We start from the raw sequence: 17,062 nt of genomic DNA on the forward strand, positions 1-17,062 counted from the left end.
GTGTGTGTGTGTATGTGTGTGTGTGTGAGTGTGTGTAAGTATGTGTGAGTGTGTGTATGTGAGTGTGTGTGTGTATGTGGTCTGTGTGAGTGTGTATATGTGTGAGTGTGTGTGAGTATGTGTGTGTGTGTGTGTGTGTGTGTGTGTGTGTGTGTGTGTGTAATGTATACTCTAGCTTACCGTCTGCTTAAGCTACTTCATACCTGGTTCCTCTGAAATAAACTAAAAGGGTGTTTACAAAGGGTTTTCAATTATCCACGTTACGACATGGAAGATAGGACGGTTAATAATGTGCACACATGGAGGCCAGACGAGGTTACTGGATGTCTTCCTCTACCACAGTCCAGAGGCAGGTTCTCCATCTGAACCAGAGGCTCACATTTTCTCAGGAAGGCTAGAAGTCAGTAAGCCCCACAAGCCTTCCTTCTCCACTCCCTTCTGAGCTAGGGTTACAGGCATGGATTGCCTGGCTTGCCCACATCTGAATTCCACTGAACCACCCTGTCAGCCCTATCACAAAGATGTTTTTTTAATTGGCTTCAGCTATATCACTTACAGAAACATCAAAAGGAGTCAAAAACATGAGAATAATGAAAACCTCCCCCAAGACATAAAGTAATGTTGTACCTCAAATATAAAATCTAAGAATCGGGGTGATAAGGGAGAAAGCCTAAATACTAGTCATTCAATGGCATGGACTTAAGAAAGCCTGTTGAAATACAACTTTGTAGTCAGTCCTTAGAATTAGATTCATAATGTCTAGCAAGAGTTCATGCCAGTTGATAACCTTGAAAAATGAAAATTTTCATATTTTTCACATAAGCATTGTGAGATTTAATTAATATAGGCAGATCATACAACTTAAGATACGAATCAGGTTAACACCTCCCCGATGCTTTTTACTCATACACGAAAATGTTAGCATTTCAAACCTCTAGTGTAGTACAGCGTTCCCAACGAAACACCGCAGACTAAAGTCAATTTCTATTATTGTTATCAACAGAGAGAATGAAATTAAGAGGATGTATTTTATTTGATATAGCATAGTACCATGACTTTCTCTAATCAGTAAAATTATAGATTAAATTTTAAAAAGACTACCATGGGGAAGAATTATATTCATAATGGACATGAATGAAACCACCAATAATCAACACAGAGCTTAAAAATATACTGCTGCTGAAACATGTAGACGGAGCCTTAAGGAGAATGCACTCTAACTGCCAGGGAAATCTGCCTGGCATCTGAGGGAGGTGATGCTTGGAATGAGAGTTACCCTTGGGTGTTACTCACCTCCTCTTAAGATAAGCAACGGGACATCTGCACCTACTGGGAACTGTTTCAGTACTTCTACGACTTGGAGATGTGTTAAATTCTGCACATTCTGATGGTAAATTTCTTTGATGATATCCCCTTTTTGAAGGCCTTGACACCACTGGCTATCCAGTATCATTTTCACCTTCTGCCCAGTTGGGCTATCGGCAATTGCAAACCCGAAGCCTTTGGGACCCTTAACCAGCGGGATAGTCACTAGTTCAGGCTGGGAGCTGCCTGATGAAGCCAGGGATGCTCTTTGCTCATTTGAATCTGATGGGCCATTGAGATGATCACTGGACAAAAGTTTTCCTGATTTTCCATTCTGATCCAAAACCATTGCTCCCAGTTTAAAATCCTGAGTACTCATGCACGCCTCTCCCTTTGCTAATGATTGTCCATTGATAACAGGGGTAGCAGCAACAATGTCCACAACAGGGTCTTCACTGTCGTCAGGAAGTGCATAACCACGGCATAAAGTAAGGTTGACATACTGGTTGACAGGTACCAATTGAAACATCTGGACAACATCTGCATGGGTGTGACCAAGGACACAGTTGCCATTGATGTCTACAATAACATCACCTGATAAAATATAATCATGTTAAAATATTAAAACCACCAAATGAGTTAATCTTTTTGTTGAGGGAAAGGGAAAAAACAAACTCTGAAACTACATTTGAATTCTGAAATGCTCCAATTGTTCCTAAGTGTTGAAAAGAGATTTGCAATACATATATTTGCTAGTTGTGACTGTGCTCAAAAAAGAATACATACAAATACCTGCATCTCAAGATTTATTTTTAGGGACTGGAGAGATAGTTCAGTGGTTAAGAGCACTAGCTGGACCCAGAGTCCTGAGTTCAATTTCCAGTACCCACATGGTGACTCACGACCAACTATAAAATGATTTGATGCCCTCTTCTGGTGTGCAGGTGTACATGTACATGCAAAAAGCACTCAAAAATGAACTTTGAAGAGATGAGATCTGGTGTGTTCAGGGTGGTCATCCCATCTACAGACACCAAATCCTGAAACTATTGCTGATGCTAAGAAGCGCTTGCTGACAGGAGCCTGATAAGGCTGCTCCCTGAGCGGATCTACCAGCACTTGACCAATACAGATACAGATACTCACAGCCAATCATTGGACTGAGCCCAGGGACCCCAATGGAAGAGCTAGGGGAAGGACTGAAGGAGCTGAAGGGGATTGCAACCCCATAGGGAGAACAATATCAACTAACCGGACCACCCAGAGCTCCTAGAGACCAAACCACCAACCCAAGAGTTCGCATGGAGGGATCAACCAAAGGCATACATATGAATATACAGAGGACCGCTTTATGTGGCATCAGAGGGAGGTGAGGCCCTTGTTCTGTGGAGGCTCGATGTCCAGTAAGGGAGATGCTAGAGGGCCAAGGCGGGAACCGGTGAATGGGTGAATGGGGGGAGGAGTACCCTCAGAGAGGCAAAGGGGAGGAAGGAAAGGAAGATGGGATGGGTGTTTTGTGGAGGGGTAACTGGGAAGGGGGATATCATTTGAAATGTAAATGAATAAAATGATTAATAAAAACTAAGACAGTGTCCTCATATATATAAAATAAATACATTTTAAAACAGATTGTTTTTAATATTCTCATTTACTTGTTCTAGTGTGTGTGTGTGTGTGTGTGTGTGTGTGTGTGTGTGTGTGTATGCCAACGTTTATGTCACATGTGTGCAATACAGACAGGACAGACAAGGTGCTGGGTTCCCTAAAGCTGGAGTTACAGAGAGTTGTCAGCTACTGGGAAGTGAGCAACTTGGGCTCACTGAAAGACCAGCAAGTGCTTTTCACCACTGAGACATCTCCTAAATGTCAGATTATTAATTATCTTAACAACAAAGTGTTATAATCTCAAATTTTGAGTCTATCATTTAAAAACCCTCCAAGTTTTATTGTAATTGTTAGTGTACTTTCCAAGTCATTACTAAGTGGCTATTCAAAACTTGGGAAAGTGTGGGTATTTAGCACACACGAGAAAATAACTCTACTGGCTCCTAGTGTAAACACGTTACTCTTAGATTTATTCTAATTTCTTTTTAAAGAGGAAGATTAGAATGACATTGACCCGTCACCTACTTTACTTTAGGATCTTTCTGTAGATTTCTTTCTTTTTAAGTTTGATTTCAAATGGCAAAAGCAGCAACAACAACAAAATCAAGACAAGCAATGACTATATTTTTTAAGATACTGAAAGGTGAGAATAATTCTTATAAGATTTAATTTTGTCTTCCTCTTTTATAATATTATGCTCATTTTATAGAATTATTCCACAGAATTTCAACAGTTGGAAAAATTTTAAAGCAGCACCTTGACTTTTGAAATTAGGTACCCAACAACAAAATTAAAGAAAATTTCATTATCTCATCTATTTGCTTTTGTTTTATATAGTTATTTAAAAGGTTAGTGACAAACAAAGGTGCTTTAATTTGTTCTTACTGCACTGAGACTTCCAAGAAGCAGGGCACACGGTGTTGAAATACCTTACATAGTTCGGGCTGGAGAGATGGCTCAGTCCTCAATAGCGTTGGCTGCTCTTCCAGAGGACCTAGGCTGAATTCCCAGCACCCACATGGCAGCTCACAGCCATCTCTACCTCTACTCTCAGGGGACCTATTGCCCTCATCTGGGTTCCTTGGATCTCAAGCACATAGAGCACATACAGATATTCAGGCAAAATATCCATATCCATACAGAAAGTGTTTTAAAGTACTCTATAGTAAATAATCAATCTTCTCAGATACAACCAAATATTACCTAAAGATACAACCAAAGTATTATCTAAAAATTATATAAAACCAAATGTTAATAGAAATGTGTTTTCTCTAATAGTTTCTTATTATAAAAACAGTCAGCTTCAAACTAGTAATGTATTTAATTTGGGGATAAACTATTCTAATACAGGAACCTGAAGATTCAATGATATAGTTTATTCTCTGTGACACACGCACACACTAATTTTTTAGTGATCACTACTCTTTAGTAATTCTGACAACCTTCTTACCTGGTGCCATTTTCCCATCCTGAGCAGCGGGACCGTCTTTGAGCACATTTTTTACTTGTAGAAATTCATCAGGCCGATCTCCACCTATAATGGTGAAACCAAAGCCCATTGTGCTTTTTTTCAGTGATGCTCGAACAAGGACACCTTTAAGTTGGGATGGGTCCCGGGTAAAGTGTGCTCTTTCCACATCTGGGTCAAAATAAGAATCAGATTTAAAAATAAAAATTACACCGAATAAACTGTATACAGCTAATCTTCAATATGTTTGTATAACTTAAGTAAAAATAATAATAATAAAAACCCTAAAGGAAAGGGAATCTCAGTAACTCTGAAGATGCGCAACAGTTAGCATTTGAGTTAATACACTAAATCCTTGGGGGGCAGGGTGGGAAGTACTCATTAATAACATCTTTGTAAGATTTCCTGTCACCCAGGAAATCTCTGCTTCACTCTGTCTCTGTGCTTTCCCTCACCAGACTGCACTACAGCTGCCTGCCTGCCTGCCTGCCTGCCTGCCTCCCTCCCTCCCTCCTTCAGCTTTGCCTTTTGTCTTTTCAGTTATTTACAGTCAGATGAATTCTGAAAATAATAAACGGAAATAAACTCAAGTTTACATTGTATCCTGCTCTGAGGGGTGTAGTGAAATCTTGTGCTACCTTGGCTCATTTTGTCTGGCACACGAAGCGTCCTTGCATCTGGGTATCTCTGCTGTATTTACTACCATTTGGCAGCTGCTTATCAGCCATTTGGTTTTGCTGATAACTTGTGGCATCACAGTACCTATCCAAGTAATCCTTGTTTTACTTAAAGAGAGCACCAGGGCACAAGAGTAGTATGATTCAGACATAGCAAACAGAAACTGTAAAGAGTTTCCACTGGGTGAAAAGGTCAGAGGTTAGAGAGTGATGGATCGGTGCTTACGGGCACCAGGTGCTCTTGCAGAGGACCTGGGCTTACTTGCCAGCACCCACATGGTGGCTCACAATGATGGCACTGCACATATGTGCTGCACAGATATACATGCACATAAAATTAAAAAACTGTCTTTTTAAAAGGTTGAACTTATCAGAGGTATGTATACACAGGAAACACAGTTTATGTGAGGGTTAATGCTCTATATAACTTTAGGCATCTACTGGTAGTCTTAGAATGTACTCTCATCAGATAAAAGGTGACTCCATATTCACTTATGCTCAATGATGAAAGTTATCATTTATTGATCATCACCGCGTAGCAATTCCTTACACTATAGGCACTTTATATGTGCTCTACACACATTAACATAAACGTACCCTCCTCCTGGATACCTTCAACGTCTTGAGATACCTTCGAGGGGATGTACCTCCAGAGGAGGGTATTGTTCTTATTCACAGATGGGAAAACAGAGGCATAAAGATTCTAGGGAACCTAACCATGGTTCCATAGTGAGATTCACATCTGTTCTTTAGCCAGCACACTTAACCACTATTCTAAATGACACTTCTCATTACATATTATGATCATTATCTATCAGACTATGACTTCCTGGGGATAAGAACTGACTTAATCTCAAATAATTTTGAATATATAGTGACTAGTGAAGCATGGGACGTATGAGAAGTGCTCAAAATTATCTATTAAACTGAACATGTCTGCTAGACTACATGGAAAGCTTAAGGTAGGCACCTATGTATGGAAGAGAATCTAGAAGAAAGAACTGTATTTCTCACAGACAAAAGTGGGTCATACTGTATTCTACAGCATAAGTAGAGATGTTTGGGATAATGACACATAAAAGAAAGGAAGGAAGGAGACAAGGGAGCATAACACCAATAAACCAGGGCAACAGTCTGGCGGATTTACTTAGCACTGACTACTATTGGTTGGTGGAGAATCTTGAAGATTAACGCTATGTATTTGATGTAAGAAGTTAGCTCAGAAGCTATAATGACCTATAGAGCTAATGCTGAGCCTGCTCTAAACACAAAGAAACAACTTACTCTTTAAAATCAAACCTCAAATTCATACAATTTCATATTTGTTATTTAGTCATGACAACCATCTTAGTATTCTCACAATATTCAGATTATTTTGTAAAAAAGATTATATCTTTTACAGAGGCAAAGCATTCTTTGTTGAACTTCAAAGATTCAGCAATAAAAGGTTCAAATTCATTTTCATTAACTCAACATAAATATTTCGCTTTTTCTTAAAATGAACAAATAAGTTCTACCTGTTTTTGCGGAATGAGTTTCAGCCTGTCCTATCTGCTTTTTCCTTTTCGCTTCCTCCACTGGATTTTCAAACTGAGTTTTCTGGTTGAGGTGACTGTAAAATATAGAGAAATGTGCAGTTCAGGTTTAGATCAAAGAGTTCTATTTATTTTCCTAAGTAAAACATGGTGCTACTCTATCATAAAGGCTAAGGAGTATGTTTCTTTAGAATTGGATCACAGAAAGGCTGGGAGAGAGCAGGAAGGCCAGAGGATGACTAGAGGTCAAAGGTGCTGAAGCTTATGTTAGCACTTCTCCACAAACCCACCACTGCAACAACAGTTTACAGAACTACCTGAGAATACCAGCGTGGAAAGTCTCTAGGGCATTACCTCAGTACATGACTTCATTACCTCTGCATAGATTGGCCCACAGTAAATTCAGCACCACTGAAGAAAATGACTTTTTTTCTCATATTACAGAACAACTCTGGTTTTACACTTTCATTTCTTCACAATTACATAACAAATTAGTTAAGTAAATGTAACAAATTTAGTGGGCCTTTGTGACTGAGTCCATTCACAACTGTCTCTTCGAAAGCTTAGAACTCTGGAGAAAAGCAGAAAAATAAAGAGAGCCTTGGGGCACGAATTACCCAATAGCCCTCAGTAATCTACAGTTCATGTGTTACACGTGTTACGGTCTACATGTTAGCACTGATATTATGGCTAGCCACTTAAATGATAGTAACTTAAAACTGTGCTGTGTCAAAAGAACAAAAACTAAAAGTGATGTTTTAAACCATGATGCGGCTACAGGATCATATTCTACCATGGAACAGGGCAAAGATATTTTAGCCAAATGATATTTTCCACTAAAACCTGCTTTAACAAGAAATGAAATTACCGAACACCAACAATTAAACATCAAACCATGAGAATTTCAGGATATGATTATATAGATCAATTATTATACAATTTATATCTATATAAACAAGGGCACAAATAATGTTTCCTTTGCTTCATGTGCTATTATGACAAAAAATAAGGAAAGGAGAAACACAGTAAGTCAAGCAGCTATTATAGCAGAGGGTGTTACTGTTCTCTGTCCTTGGACGTTATATGTCTAGTGTGCATCATGTGTGCTGGTGGAGGGCAGAAGTGAGCACTGCATCTTGTGGAGCTTGAGTTACAGGGAGCTGTGACCCGCTAGAGCCGTCTGGAAGAGCAGTTCATGCTCTCAACTCATGAACCATTCCTCTAGCCCCACTCTAGTACATCTTAACTTTCAACATATGAAAATCTTAGGGGCTGGGGATTTAGCTCAGTGGTAGAGCGCTTACCTAGGAAGCGCAAGGCCCTGGGTTCGGTCCCCAGCTCCGAAAAAAAAAGAACCAAAAAAAAAAAAAAAAAAAAAAAAAAAGAAAAGAAAAAAAAAGAAAATCTTAGCATTCTTAAGAAAAAACTACCAAAGAAATTAAAAAGCCACCCTCCACCTAGAAAAACCAATGAAATACTCTTTATTATTTGTAAGCATATATTAAGATAAATGGATTTATTTGTCTAACCATGGAATAAGGACACCCTCTAAGCAAAGAACTTCCTGAGTATGGGAGGAGGATATTATAGATCGTCAGTAAAAAGTTCAGAATGCAGCTAGATAAGCATTATTAAATATCTAATATATAATTTGCAATGTCATCTGCATTACAATTTTGTGTTTAATACCTAGACTTTAAAAATTCATCTCAACAAATTCATGAAGAATATTAAGACATGAAATCAGCCATATCTTTTGATTGTTGCCTAAGTGTATTACAATTCTTATTTTTTTAAGATTTATTATATATATATATGTATATATATATATATATACACACACACACACACACACACACACACACACACACACACACACACACACTGTCACTGTCCTCAGACACACCAGAAGAGGGCGTCAGATCCCATTACAGATGGTTGTGAGCCACCATGTGGTTGCTGGGAATTGAACTCTGGAAGAACAGTGCTCTTAACAGTGAGCCATTTCTGCAGCCCATGTATTACAATTCTTAATACAACACGACTAGGACAATATTTCTCAATATGAAAATATTTCCTGTCTGCTGAGATATCGCAGTGGCAAAGCTGCTTGCCACTGATCCCGGGGACAAACATGGTGGAAGAAGAGAGCTGTTGTCTAACTTTTTAAGCATGCTATGGCATGCCCTCCACCCTATTATTAAAATGAAATATTTCTATAGGAGGCTAGGAGGCCTCCCACTAAATTTTAGAACAATTTTCTTTTTAAAAAGATCCATTTCAGAATCTCATCTTCTTAAATACACACACACACACACACACACACACACACACACACACACACACACACACACACACAAAGCCCGAAAACCGCCACTGCAGCTAGTGTTACTACTACAAGATTCCTGCCAAAAGCAATCATGGTGCCATCTGGTCTGACAATCTAAAAGAGCCAAAGAATAGCCATTCAAGTAACAGCTCTTTATCTCCACCAGTAAACGCACTGCAGATTACCACAGTCGACATTCAGAACCCAGTCAGTCTGTGACGGAAGCCACACTCTAGCTCAGCTGACTAGATGACTGCACGCTAATGCGCATCTTGAGTCCAGTCTGTTCTGGTAAATCTAATGAATTACCCTCCTGTAGAGGAGCTTGTTCTGAGAGCAGCTGTGCTGCTGTCACTTGCATCTCAGCAGGTCTTACACACCTCCGTGACAACATGGAGTGGGTCACTTCAGGGTGTGCCTGATAGCTCTTCAGGGCTGTGTCCTTGCTTAATGGGAACCAGGTCATTCAGCTAGAGATTCTCTAACAGGCAAGTGACTTTCACCTCCTGACCATGTATTCACATTCACTGGGAATGGGAATAATGAGACTCAGAAATGCTCAGCAGAGTCCCTGGTAGATAATAGTTGATTGAAGCCCAGTTTAAACCAGCTAAACTGCAAGGCGAAGAAAAATCCACATAGCCCCTCAGGTTGGCCTCCAAATCTGCCTCTACCTTGAAAAACAATAAAACAAGTTCCTTCCTTCAACTACAAGCGTCTCAGGGGAGATAACAATACCAGAAGAGCTGTTGAGTACTCTGCCTATCACACTGGAGTTAGCAGTATATTAATAACACAAGAGAAACAAGATTAGCAAAGATTTTTCAAAGAAAGCAAAACATTGGAAACAACATGGCACATTATATACCCACAGATAACTCCAAGTTCTTTAGGATACACACAGGTTTTTAAGAAGTCACTTCAAGCATCTCAGAGATGCAGTAACAACCTACATATTACAGACCACAATGGGGGGAGGGAGTCAAAGTTATTTACTTTAGGGATAATTACCAGGAAATAGCATTGGTTTACAACTATTAGTATTGACAATTAATCATAAAATTACAATTTTTTTAACTTCCTATTTTCCGGGTAATAGTATCATTTTGCCTTTGCAAATAAGGTCATTAATGTCAGCTCTTATTCTTGTATCCTTTCCCGGGCAAACATCCCCCTAATCCCTCCCCCTCCCCTTCTTTATGGGTGTTCCTAATTACCTACTGAGATACGCTTGGCTATTGAAGAAGCCACTGAAACTTTAACTGTGTTTGTTCTCTGAAAAATGAGTCCTCAGCTTTCTAACTCTGAAGCATTAGTTAACCAAGGTTGGTTTTTTTTTTCCTAACAAAATTCAATTGTTTGATTTTACCAATAAAGAATCAGGACCTAGATGCTGGGGTAAAGGCCTGCTAGGTCAGAGGCAGAGAAAACACTCAGCTAAACTTCGTCCTCAGCAGCTGTCCCAGAGTGAACTGTCTCTCTCACATGGTCTCAGAAAACCTCCTTCAAATGGAATGTCCTCCCTTCCACTTCCTGTGCTTCTCTCTCTGTCCGTCCTCCTAAATCCTCCCACTCTCTATGGTTTTTCCTTAATAATCCTATGTTTACTTCCTCTCAATTGGTTGCTTGCTCCATCTTTTGACCTATGATTGACTTTATTTAATCCTGTTTACAATATTCAAGTTGAAAGTTCTTGGATTAAAGGTGTGTACTAAGGCTGAGCCACACCACAACTAAAACCATTTTTTTTCCAGGAAATAACACAATCTCAGGGTTCACAGTATATAACACAAGGTAAATTCACATTTATTTACAGAGCTTCCTTATGGTTGGGAGAAAATAGAGGACCCTCATTCCTTTAAATTTCCAGGTAACATTGAGGTTTTTAATATAAAATTTCCTGCATCAACACCTAAGGTTAAAATCATATCTGCAGCATCCAGAAAGTAGGCAATTCTAGTGGTCTGAACAATGTAGCAATCAGATACAGGGAACAGAAAGCTCAGAAGTAAAGATGACCACTAACAACTGTGTGACCTTCCTGTCTGTTTGTTTATACAGTTCCTGCCTGTTTATACAGTTCCTGCCTGTTTATACAGTTCCTGCCTGTTTATACACAGTTCCTGCCTGTTTATACAGTTCCTGCCTGTTTATACAGTTCCTGCCTGTTTATACAGTTCCTGCCTGTTTATACAGTTCCTGCCTGTTTATACAGTTCCTGCCTGTTTATACAGTTCCTGCCTGTTTATACAGTTCCTGTCTGTTTATACAGTTCCTGTCTGTTTATACAGTTCCTGCCTGTTTATACAGTTCCTGTCTGTCTGTTTATACAGTTCCTGCCTGTTTATACAGTTCCTGCCTGTTTATACAGTTCCTGCCTGTTTATACACAGTTCCTGCCTGTTTATACAGTTCCTGCCTGTTTATACAGTTCCTGTCTGTTTATACAGTTCCTGTCTGTTTATACAGTTCCTGCCTGTTTATACAGTTCCTGTCTGTTTATACAGTTCCTGTCTGTTTATACAGTTCCTGTCTGTTTATACAGTTCCTGTCTGTTTATACAGTTCCTGTCTGTTTATACAGTTCCTGTCTGTTTATACAGTTCCTGCCTGTTTATACAGTTCCTGCCTGTTTATACAGTTCCTGTCTGTTTATACAGTTCCTGCCTGTTTATACAGTTCCTGCCTGTTTATACAGTTCCTGTCTGTTTATACAGTTCCTGCCTGTTTATACAGTTCCTGCCTGTTTATACAGTTCCTGCCTGTTTATACAGTTCCTGTCTGTTTATACAGTTCCTGTCTGTTTATACAGTTCCTGTCTGTTTATACAGTTCCTGTCTGTTTATACAGTTCCTGCCTGTTTATACAGTTCCTGCCTGTTTATACAGTTCCTGTCTGTTTATACAGTTCCTGCCTGTTTATACAGTTCCTGCCTGTTTATACAGTTCCTGTCTGTTTATACAGTTCCTGCCTGTTTATACAGTTCCTGCCTGTTTATACAGTTCCTGCCTGTTTATACAGTTCCTGCCTGTTTATACAGTTCCTGTCTGTTTATACAGTTCCTGTCTGTTTATACAGTTCCTGTCTGTTTATACAGTTCCTGTCTGTTTATACAGTTCCTGTCTGTTTATACAGTTCCTGCCTGTTTATACAGTTCCTGCCTGTTTATACAGTTCCTGTCTGTTTATACAGTTCCTGTCTGTTTATACAGTTCCTGCCTGTTTATACAGTTCCTGCCTGTTTATACAGTTCCTGCCTGTTTATACACAGTTCCTGCCTGTTTATACAGTTCCTGCCTGTTTATACAGTTCCTGTCTGTTTATACAGTTCCTGTCTGTTTATACAGTTCCTGCCTGTTTATACAGTTCCTGCCTGTTTATACAGTTCCTGCCTGTTTATACAGTTCCTGTCTGTTTATACAGTTCCTGTCTGTTTATACAGTTCCTGTCTGTTTATACAGTTCCTGCCTGTTTATACAGTTCCTGCCTGTTTATACAGTTCCTGCCTGTTTATACAGTTCCTGTCTGTTTATACAGTTCCTGTCTGTTTATACACAGTTCCTGCCTGTTTATACAGTTCCTGTCTGTTTATACAGTTCCTGTCTGTTTATACAGTTCCTGTCTGTTTATACAGTTCCTGTCTGTTTATACAGTTCCTGCCTGTTTATACAGTTCCTGCCTGTTTATACAGTTCCTGCCTGTTTATACAGTTCCTGTCTGTTTATACAGTTCCTGTCTGTTTATACACAGTTCCTGCCTGTTTATACAGTTCCTGTCTGTTTATACAGTTCCTGCCTGTTTATACAGTTCCTGCCTGTTTATACAGTTCCTGTCTGTTTATACAGTTCCTGCCTGTTTATACAGTTCCTGCCTGTTTATACAGTTCCTGCCTGTTTATACAGTTCCTGCCTGTTTATACAGTTCCTGTCTGTTTATACAGTTCCTGTCTGTTTATACACAGTTCCTGCCTGTTTATACAGTTCCTGTCTGTTTATACAGTTCCTGCCTGTCTGTTTATACAGCAGTTCCTGTCTGTTTATACAGTTCCTGCCTGTTTATACAGTTCCTGCCTGTTTATACAGTTCCTGTCTGTTTATACAGTTCCTGTCTGTTATATACAATTCTTGTTTATATAGTCACATTAGAAGCAACCTTCACTCCTTGAAAGAACACTACACTTTCTAGAACTCCTTAAAAGAGAGCACACCCTTAAGTACATAGCTGTAAACTTTGGATTGGTATATTGCAATGACCTTAAGGTCTTTAATTGCTTTTGGAAGTACACAATGGGAGCAATTCAAATGAACCACAAGAGTTCATTCACCCAGGGTGAATTCACCAGGGTCCACTTACTGCCTTCCTCTTTGAAGAATGCAGCAGCGGGGGTAGCTTCTCCAGCCATTAGTCATCACCACCGTTTCCTATTTCCTTTACTGCCCTCTCCTTCCCACTCTTTCTTGTTCCTTCTCCCCTCTCTTCTTTCCTTTGAAATGGATGTTTCTCCATTCTTAGGTTCATCTTGAAACCCTGGCTCAAGTAATCTTCCTCACCCTCTGGAGGGCTGAGAGGACAGGCATGTGCTGCCATTCTGGCCTCTCTTGTATGTTCTGTATTAAGAAACTCAAAGACAACTTCTGGAAAGCTAAAAGTCAGCGCAAAAAGTATTCCTTCCTCTAGTTAAGATAACCAACAAGTCAGGTTGCAGAAACATAAAGTGCCATATTTAGAATTCCCTAGAGTTGTATGGAAAAGGAAAACATTTGGGAGACTATTAGCTCAAATAACAAACTTACTCAACATAGTATGTTCCATACTGAGGGTCCTCTATTTTCTCCCAGCCATATGGAAGCTCTGTAAATAAAGAAAAAAGTAATCAGTGAGTGAAAGTACCATATTAAACTAATATTTAAGAGTTAGAAAGCTGAGGGCTCATTTTTCAGAGAACAAAAAAACAGCATGAGTAGCTTCTTCATTAGCCAAGTGTATCTCAGAAAGTAACTAGGGTATAGAACAAAAGGTGACCTTAGTTAGGTGTGGTTGTGCATGCCTTTAATTCTAGCACTCAGGAGGCAGAGGCAGGTGGCTTTCTTTAAGTTCGAGGCCAGCCTGGTCTAAACAGTGAGTTCTAGCCACCTGGGGCTCCATGGTGGAAGCCTGTCTGAAAAACCTAATCAATAAAGCATACAAAGAGCAAAAAGCTGACCAATTAAAGAAAACTAACATTAAACTAAAAATCTTTTTTTTTCTTTTCTTTTTTTTTTTTTTTCTTTTCCTTTTTCTTTTTTTTCAGAGCTGAGGACCGAACCCAGGGCCTAGCAAGCGCTCTATCACTGAGCTAAATCCCCAACCCCTAAACTAAAAATCTTAATAGAAGACATAAAACCATAGTTACTAAGGGGCTGGAGAGATGGGTTGAGGGTTAAATATACTGCTTTCCGTAGAGGACCTGAGTTCCAGTCTCAGCATGCACGTCAGGCTCACCACTGTCTGTAACTCTAGTCCCAGAGAAGCCAATGCCTCTGGTCCCCTTGGGTACGTGCACTCATGTGCATAGATATACTAATACACAGATATACATACAAATACAGAATAAAGTAAAAGTACAAGCTATAATAAACCACTGGTTATATTTCTTTTATTTAAGATGCTGATATGAAACTCATGTTCCCTTAAATCCAATCCAAGCAGCACCAACTGCTACATTTTTCCTTTTATACATCATTATTTACTATGTTCCGACCTACTTCTCCAAGAACCCAGCCTTGGACTTCTGCCATTTCAAGTGCACAGCTCAGATCTGTTTAGGGCCAAAGGACGGAGCTGCTTTTCCTTATGTTAACTTTAGCTGAGCATCTGAAAACTAACTTAAATACCAGTGCATTGGATAACCTGTATCTGTGTAATCTGCTTTGGTAACAAATATCTTACACAGTATTAGGATGTACTATTAATTTCAAGTGGTTAGTTAATAAAATATGAAAAAAACTGAAGTCACATTCAAATTTCTAGTAGTTGAAAAAAAAAAAAAAAACAAAAAAAACATGACCTCTCCAACATAAACCCCTGAGCCAAAAACAATCTTTTTCTTTCCCACTCTGCACTCCAGAATGTTCAGGTTTTTGAAGAATCATTTTAATAGGCATGTACAAATTAAACTGTAGTGTTGCCAGTTACATATAGGAGCTGAGTAAGAAACTTGTTCTTCATTTTTTGAAACATATCCTCATTATGTAACCAGGCTGGCCTTGAACTCCAGTGATCCTCCTGCCTCTGCCTCCTGAGTGCTGGGATTATAGGCATGTGACACAAAGCCCAGAGGAGTTGGAACTAAAAACCAAACACCTAACAAGGAAAAACTACAGTTGTTGTACCTTATGAGCTCCTGTCCCTTTATTTACTTTAAAGAATTCTGTTTATAGGTGCTTGCCTCCATGTGTGCTTGTGAAGGCCAGAAGAGGGTGTCAGAGTCCCAGGAAGCTGAATTACTGGTAGTTATGGGTGCTAGGATTGAATTTAGGTCCTCTGCAAGAATAGCCAGTGCTTTTAAATCACTGAACCAACTTTCTAGACCTGTGTCGTTTTATTTTCAATTCTTTTTTGAAGTGCATATGCTATAAACAAAACACACTGGAAAGGTTTGTAATACATGGAGAGTTTATGCCACTGACTCAGTTATGATATATCAACCACATAAACAAGAATTCCACTGAAAAAACTGACAAATTTTTACTGTAATAAAAATTTATTCTGCATTCAGAATAGAGAACAGGTTATTAGCCTCTTGAAAAACTCTTGGAATTACCTCATCTCTCTTCTCTATCACGTGTACATTTTTTGAATTTTAAAAAATATTTTGAGTCTCATACACACACAGAATGTACTTTGATCATATTCCTCCTACTGGCTTCCCTAACTCCTCCCAGATCTGCACTCACAACTTCAACCTCTTTTGTCTTAATTCCATACACAGTTACATGGCTGGTTAGTGGTTTCCAAGTGTGCTGAGGTTTTCTGGTTTTCCTTTGAAGAACATGGTGGAATGTTGAGGTGGAGATGATGAAAACTAGAGTGCTGTGGTTAGTCTTGTCAGCCTGATGAGATCGGGAGCCAGCTAAGAAGCATGCCTCTGGGTCGGTCAGAGGGCAGTTCCAGGATGTACTAAGGGGAGAAGAGTTCCCTTCATCCTCTCCACTGGGTGGTAGTTCCCATGATACAAAGAGATCCATGGGAGAAAAACCAGCACCGCTTACCAGTCTTCCCTTCTGACTAGTGAGTGGATCTATGTCCACTACTGTTGTCCTCCTTTACTGACATGAGAGCTCAGCTTGGCCTTTCAAAATGTGGACTGAAGACCCACGGGTCCATGAATCTTCTAGCCCTCCAGCATCACACAGGAACAGCTGAGACATCCAGCTTTGTAGATTACAAGTAGCTACAAATTTGCAGCTTGTAGACAGCCATTGCTGGACTACCTGGCTCCTGATTTATAACCCATCTGAGCAAATCTCCTTTAAATGTATATTGATTCTGTTTCTCCCACTAAAACTGCAACTAAAAAAATGATTGAAGTAACTGAAATATATGGAAACTTTAGAAAAAAATGTGAAGTAATGAGATATATTGCCGTTTACTTTGATCTGGTGTAGCTGTAAAGCAAAGAGCGGCCAGTTTAATAGCTGTAAGGTTTCATCACCAAGTAACCATTAAACAGGTAGGATGCTTGTCTTGGGAGAGCATGGAAAACCATGCACTGCTGAGCAGGACCCACTTCTGTAACTGTAGCCAGATTTATGCTCTGTCTTTGGAGAGGGCTGGAGAACTGAAGAAAACCAAACACTCTTTATAAAGGATGTATTAATACTTAAAGAGGATAAAAGACCAACATAAGTATATTGCAGCATGAACTTGGCCGTTGCCTATTAGCGCCTGAAGCAATCAGCAGCTAACAGATTAAGTGTAGCCTTCCTTAGAAACGCAAAAGTGGCAAATGAGCTACTCTTCATTAAGTCATCACCACTGGAAGCATCACAGTCTAATGAAGGTGGTGATAGATTAAAATGCCTAGCCATTCTATATAGTTTCTAAAGGACAGTTTCACTTATTTTCTTTCTCCTTCCTTTCTGTTCTTCTTCCTGTCTCCTTTTTA

The 17,062-nt window shown here is 39.4% G+C and overlaps 2 protein-coding genes across 4 annotated transcripts in view; one reads left to right on the top strand and one right to left on the bottom strand.

The window, feature by feature from the left end:
• Phtf1 (putative homeodomain transcription factor 1) overlaps window positions 1-7,994 on the top strand; it is an 88,583-nt gene extending 80,589 nt beyond the window's left edge. The window contains exon 20 of the mRNA XM_063281337.1: window positions 1-7,994. This exon is cut by the window's left edge and continues 21,305 nt beyond it. The gene's annotated coding sequence lies outside the window, so the exon portion shown is untranslated.
• Window positions 1-17,062, bottom strand: part of Magi3 (membrane associated guanylate kinase, WW and PDZ domain containing 3) — a 198,882-nt gene that overhangs the window by 35,345 nt on the left and 146,475 nt on the right. For 2 of the 3 annotated variants that reach the window (NM_139084.3, XM_008761367.4), the window contains exons 7-10: window positions 13,710-13,767; window positions 6,573-6,667; window positions 4,361-4,549; window positions 1,294-1,899 (exon numbers count right to left, since the gene is read on the bottom strand). In NM_139084.3, the coding sequence (NP_620784.3) occupies window positions 1,294-1,899; window positions 4,361-4,549; window positions 6,573-6,667; window positions 13,710-13,767 (948 nt within the window). The remainder of the gene's footprint in view (window positions 1-1,293; window positions 1,900-4,360; window positions 4,550-6,572; window positions 6,668-13,709; window positions 13,768-17,062) is intronic. The other variant, XM_039101721.2, reaches the window with a different exon arrangement.

This window comes from Rattus norvegicus, chromosome 2 (genome assembly GCF_036323735.1).
Source record: "Rattus norvegicus strain BN/NHsdMcwi chromosome 2, GRCr8, whole genome shotgun sequence".
In the NCBI taxonomy this organism is placed as follows: Eukaryota; Metazoa; Chordata; class Mammalia; order Rodentia; family Muridae; genus Rattus; species Rattus norvegicus.